At 41.7% G+C, this 6,109-nt stretch overlaps 1 protein-coding gene across 1 annotated transcript; it reads right to left on the bottom strand.

Annotated features, from left to right (window-relative positions):
• Positions 1 to 953: 953 nt before the first annotated feature.
• LOC131677714 (endoplasmic reticulum metallopeptidase 1-like) lies at positions 954 to 4,784 on the bottom strand. Its single transcript, XM_058957703.1, has 6 exons — positions 4,668 to 4,784; positions 4,402 to 4,597; positions 2,816 to 4,325; positions 2,210 to 2,734; positions 1,941 to 2,152; positions 954 to 1,455 (listed from the first exon to the last, which is right to left on the bottom strand). Exons 3-6 carry the CDS (start codon positions 4,274 to 4,276, stop codon positions 1,002 to 1,004), a joined length of 2,652 nt encoding a protein of 883 aa, XP_058813686.1. The 5' UTR covers positions 4,277 to 4,325; positions 4,402 to 4,597; positions 4,668 to 4,784; the 3' UTR covers positions 954 to 1,001.
• Between the last annotated feature and the right edge of the window lie 1,325 nt (positions 4,785 to 6,109).

Here is a 6,109-nt window from a genome sequence, read left to right as displayed (position 1 = left end):
ATTACAAGTGCCGAGACGTTCATATTTTCACCGGGATGTTATAATGTCTGGAAGAGCGCGATTATAGGTTGCGTGGATGGTCGCGAAGGGCCCAAGCATTTTGATATTTTTTTTGTCGCGTGTATGTGACTTTGCATTCGATTTTTATGTAGTTTCGCGCGAACACGGGCATTTGGAGGTTCACTCTCGAGACCGGGATTGTTAATTTATAAGTGCTAAACCATTCACTTAGTCACCAGGGTGTTATACTTTTTACGAGATCGTGGGTGTAGTCGTGCGTGGATGATCGAGAAGGACTCGAGCGTCTGTATGTGGACGTTTTTGTCGTGTGTGCTAGTATGTAACTTCGTGTGGACACATTATTTTTATAAGCGTGTGGCCATTCGCATGTTCGCGTATTCTTCAACGATCGCACATGGACGTCTTGTCTAGTTTTTATTTCTATTGGTCCAACTAAAGGCATGAATTTGGGCTGTTATGATCAAGGGCGGAGACTTCCGGACGTGACCGATTCATGATTGCGCGAGCTTAGGTTCTTAGGTTCCAACGTTCACCTAATCAATCGGGGTGTTTGAATATTGGCGAGATCGCGGGCGTTCGTATTTGTGACCAGGTTTGTGTTATCGCGTAGGCCACGTTTGTACGTTTGGAATGAGGTGCCTGCAGAGAGAATTGGGCCCTAAACCCACATTGTATATTATTTGACCATGGCAGTGGATAATAAAGGTCGCCAAGTTAAGTACTAAAATTGATCACAATGTAGCTTAACTAAAAAGAATCCCAAGTTTATGTGATATAATCACTGTAATACTGCTTTGGTAGAAAAGCCCCCGGACCACATCAAGGTACAGTATCATGCCGAGGGAAGTACATATTTTGAATCATGTACGTTTCGATACTTTGAATTTCTTTCTAATGCAATTTTGACTACTGTAACAATAATAATCGTTTATTTTATAGCTTTTCATGTTTCCGTCCTAGCGTCCGAACTGCATATTCTCTTAAAACACGTAAATATTCATCACTGCAACGGATGGTATCACATGAGCCCAAGTAGGAAATTTGTATATCAAATCGGAAAACTCCTTTGTATGTTTCTCATGGAACTCCCAGAATGTTGTAACTACTGCAATATCAGCTATTAAACCATTGTAATCTTTGTCGTCATGTTCGAAATCCATGGTCACATTCCAAGGCTCCCCCGGTAGTCCGTGAGTGATGAGCACAAAGTGCCCGTATTGATTGTTGAAACGCGTAGACGGGGTTACTTCTTCCAGCAAACTCCAGTTTACCAGTTTCACTCCCGGTTTCGGTCCAATAATGATTGACGATTGAATACTACCTTCCATTGTAAAACTCAAACGTTGAGTGTGATCGCTGATCTGTTCTTTTCCTTGGAATGCTAGTGTAACCATGCTGTCCACAATCGGCTCTGGTCCGGGAAGCCAGTAGTTGCTGTGCGAAAACAATAGATGAATTAGAGTCAGTAGGGAGAAATCTCAAATTTAGTTGCCTACGTGAATTTACCGAAACCAGCATTCAGTTTCAACGCCTCCCACATTCATTCACATACAAGCGGACTGAAGTTTCACGTAGAACCAAATGATTTTAGTTCAGTGGAAAAATAAATTCATAAACGGACCAAAGCATTCATTTGGTATATCTGGACAAATTGAAGGCAGGTGGTCTATGTCTAATGCATTTTTACTCGTTAACTCCGCTCACAGCCAGCGTAGAAACAAAATTCAGTGTTTGCAACTAAAGTTTAATTGAAACCGAAAATAACTGAGCTAATGCGCTACACTGAATGAATGAATGACGAAGAAAACATCCGAAACATACCCTTCAACGCGGCAGGCTCAACCGAAAATGTCAATATTTCTGAGCTTTAAAAAAACCTCAACATATTCTTTTCTTTACAATTATTAGATCACACTTACTCAAACCGAACTTGATGCCACATTGAATAAAACGGCACAGCGCAGAATATTTCCGTCTCACAGGTGTTCATATCCCGCATTGCAACGATCGGTTCTGGACTTGCTACACCTCGGATCATGCGATGTGAGTTTCGATCCATTTCGCGGAAAAGGAATCCAGAATCTTTATCTCGCACCTGCCCCAGCTCGTCATGGTACACACGTTGAACGTGCTATAATTATATCTTATTGTTGGAAACATCTGAGAAAAAGTTGCAAACTCTACCTACCGTTACATAGTGGCGTTGAACAGTAGGTGCCATTGCACTATCATCACGATACGGAAATCCAACCTGCGTAAAGCAAGCCAACAGAATTGCAAGCAGTATGAACACCGTTAATCGTGCAGTCAGTTCTGAGGCTTTCTTCAGAAGTGCCACCAACGGTAGCATATAGCTACTGATCAAAAGCATACTAAGGGCAGCAATAGAAGCTACTAAATACTCCGGGTTTTTAGCGCCACCCATTCGACCGGAAATAGGGACGAACAGCTTCATGAACATATGGTAGAACTGCGTTGCCCAAAGCATCGTAATCAGCTGAAATCCAAGATGCACCAGAAGCCATTTCCGATTAGTACTCTGGTATCCAAGTACGGCCGTGACAAGTGACGAAAAGAGCGAGAGCAGCAGCACCACCATGAAAATGTAAGCGCTGCGAATTCCGGCAAATGTTAGCGGAACGACCAATAACGCCCAGAACAGACTGACCCCGATAAGCCGAGATTGGACGAGCTGCGATAGGTTCAAGACGGTCTGTGGATCAAAATAAATGTATGGTTAGTTAGGAACAACGGAACAACTGTATACATTGTTGTTCGTGCATAATATAATTACCTTCTTATCAACTATGAACTTGTTTACGGTCATCTGAACAAAACAATGTGACAAAAGAGCCGGGCAGCAATACAACCCTAGAATAAGATACGGAGTAGAGTACCAGGACATGGCCCGTTCCATTGCATCCAGTTGCCGTCCAACGACAAGGCAGGACACTAAGCTTACCACCGTTCCTCCTACGGTGGCTAGAAATCCATAGACAATCTCTTTAATGATAGCAGCTTCTCCGAGATTCCGCACGGTACGGCTGAGTCCAAAGTATGGTAGCAAAATGGCAAGTATAGAAACCAATGTGTTAATGGTTATGGCCGTATCAGTCGTATAGCTTACAAACAGCAAGCCCATGAAATCGTAGAATACAGAATATCCTTTGCTCGTTTGTTCATTGCGGCTATTGACTAGCTCGTCACTATTGGCCATTTCACGCGCCAAAGCAAGAATATTGTCACCCGTCCGCTGCAGCACCGGCAATGACAAATAGTCAATATTATCATACTTTGTGTGATAGCGATAGCCTTCAATCATGTGAGCAAAGTCCATTCCAGGCACATGACCAAAGTCACGAAAAATTCGGAAATCCGTATCCGACGGAATCAAACCGGACTGGAATATTTCCTCAGCTGCAGCATGAGCAAACGGGTGTCGAATTGCACGGGCATACACTTCGATCATCCAAGGATGCTGTGGTCCGCTTTGAAACAAAACTTCCTTTCCCCCAGATCCCGCTGATTCCAAATTAAGGAAGGCTGCCACCCTTTGTGCCCACGGATGCTGAGTGATAAAACCATGGGCAGCTTGTAGCGGAGTTTCTTCAGCACCATTAAAGAGGAATATAATCGAATGACGATTCCGTTTGTGCTGTCTTGACATCACTCTCATAATTTCTAGCATGACAGAACAACTCGCTCCATCGTCACTAGCCCCGGGACTGCTGGCAACCGTATCAAAGTGGCAGTTTATCATTAATGCTGGACTAGTAGTGTTATGCTCCTCGCCAACTAACATCACCACCAGATTTTGAACATTCCGATACAGACTGGTCAATGGATTTCCCAAAAATTTAACTGCATATCCACCGCTCACAATCTGATGCTTGATCTGCAACTCCTGCTTTGCATGGCTGCTGGCTTGGATCAGTTCGATTTCATGCTTCAAATAGTCAGCAGTTATTTTTTCATTTGCCTCGCTACCAGTCGGTTTAGGACCAAACTCGTTCAATGCCTTAAGATTTTCCCACGCTCGCTCAGCAATAAATGCTCCCGGGTAACTTTCCAAATCAGCACGCGTCAACGCATCCGGTAAACTGGTGAACAAATAACTGGAAACGGTTCCACAGAACAGCATCAGCACTACTCCGAGCATTCCCAGTTGGGAATCAATCTTATGCAAGTTCGCTTCATCTTCCTGCCGTTGCTCTATCTTTGCCGGAACTTTCTTAACCTTTCGTTCATCTACCATCGTGACTCCTGAACAATGTACTTCAGTGGTTAAGTTCGCGATGTGAGATCTTAAATGAGTTATAGAGTGAACTTATCAGTGTGATTAACGCACATTTGATGATAACAAATATCATTCCACATTACCGTTTTTATCTCTTCGCTGGTACTATACAGCTTATTATTTGATAGAATGGTCTCGGGGGAGCTGATATGTTTTGTATACACTTATAGCGTTTTCGTTTTTACTTGGCGCTATATCGCTGTAGTGCAGAAATTCCAGTCTATCCAATCCAAGTTTGAATGAGTGTAGCACAAGCACTAACTACATCGGTGTAGTGCACTGCCAAAAATAAAAACGCCATTAGTTAACACCGGTGAACCATAGCTTGCTATAGAATTTTAATACATACTCTACAAAAAAACGAACTTGATTAAATTTTCTTCCTCAGAGATTTCATGTTTTAATGATAACAATTTAATACCTATAACATGAATGAACGAATGTTGATGCAGTAGTATTGTAATTTGCCGGTATTGTTTACGCATATAGCTCACTGTCACCTGTCACTGCACACAGATATAGACACACGGAGAAACGGTATTCGGTTTTTTGCAATTATAGGTTTGTTCCAGTACACGGAAGTCACTCCGGAGTGAATAAAAGCAAAACATGCTTGCTCCTTTTTACTCCGGTTTGCTACCAGAAGAAGAAAAAAGAGAATAAAAAAAAGGTACAAATCTATTAGCTGAAACGTACTTATTCGGAAAATTGCACAAAGATTGTCTAAAGCGGTCCAAAATACCCCTGTTACCCTACGATCGAACAATACGATACGGCGACTTGCCATTGAATCATTCACATCCACCGACATATTCGAGTAAACACTCTAGCCTGCATTGAGCTGAGACTTGGAAGTGGGCAATTAAATCAAAGATCTTTGATTAAATGTTCCACTTCATATTTGTGCTTATCTTTTGGATATTAAACAAGATCCGTAATGTGGCATATGACGGCGGCCAAAATACGATAGAATTTGGTAGGGTCTCGCACAATGTCCGACAATGGTTCACACCTGCATGACCGGATCGTTTTTCGAAAGCATGTTCGAAAGCATGTTTGCAGCAAGAGCTACGTTATCTGGTACTTACATATTTTAATAGCACTCTTTTAGGGTGCGGAGTCACCAGTGTAGGACCGTTTCGGAGATCGCGAATTCAACGACTGCTTATTTCGAGAATAATGAACAAATGAATAACCGTAGTTTATTGGTCTATTTATGCAGAAAATATATTGGGGGTTGTGGTTGTACGTCATTTCCCGGAATACCATTCCCCGGAATTCCATTTCCCGAAAAACTATTTCCCGGAATGTACCATATCCCGGAATATCGTTTCCCGGAATGTACCATTTCCCGGAAAACCATTTTCCGGAATGTATCATTTCTCGGAATGTATCATTTCCCGGAAAAACCATTTCGCGGAATACCATTTCCCGGAAAATAAAAAAAAAACTCGTACCTCACCGACCAAACTTATTTTTAGAAGAACTGCTATGCAGATTATTGTGTTCTAGGAGATTTTACCTACTTTGGAAAAGTTGTTTGAAAATATTTTTAAAGTTTTTTTTATCGAGTGGTTATTGCGGTAAAAAAACAAGATAGCGATAAGCTTGCAAAACTGTCATTTTAAAGATTTAATCTTTTCGATTCCACGATGTTAGGAAAAATTATTTTAATTAATTATTATATGAATAGCTCACGGACGGCTTTTGGTTTTAAACCAAGAAGAAACTTGGGAGGATTTAAAAAAATTGTGTGGGGAATAAAAAGCACCCCAATGGATGGGATATCAA

The sequence above is a fragment of the Topomyia yanbarensis genome, chromosome 1, assembly GCF_030247195.1.
Source record: "Topomyia yanbarensis strain Yona2022 chromosome 1, ASM3024719v1, whole genome shotgun sequence".
NCBI classification, from domain to species: Eukaryota; Metazoa; Arthropoda; class Insecta; order Diptera; family Culicidae; genus Topomyia; species Topomyia yanbarensis.
This window is presented reverse-complemented; position numbering and strand designations above follow the sequence as displayed.

Bases quoted from the DNA above. Each gene is read 5' to 3' on its own strand.
- LOC131677714 (XM_058957703.1), bottom strand. From the start codon at position 4,276: ATGGTAGATGAACGAAAGGTTAAGAAAGTTCCGGCAAAGATAGAGCAA. The intron at 2,735-2,815 runs GTAATTATATTA...TTTGATCCACAG, and splicing joins AGTTCATAGTTGATAAGAAG to ACCGTCTTGAACCTATCGCA. The intron at 1,456-1,940 runs GTAAGTGTGATC...GTTTTCGCACAG, and splicing joins TGGCATCAAGTTCGGTTTGA to CAACTACTGGCTTCCCGGAC.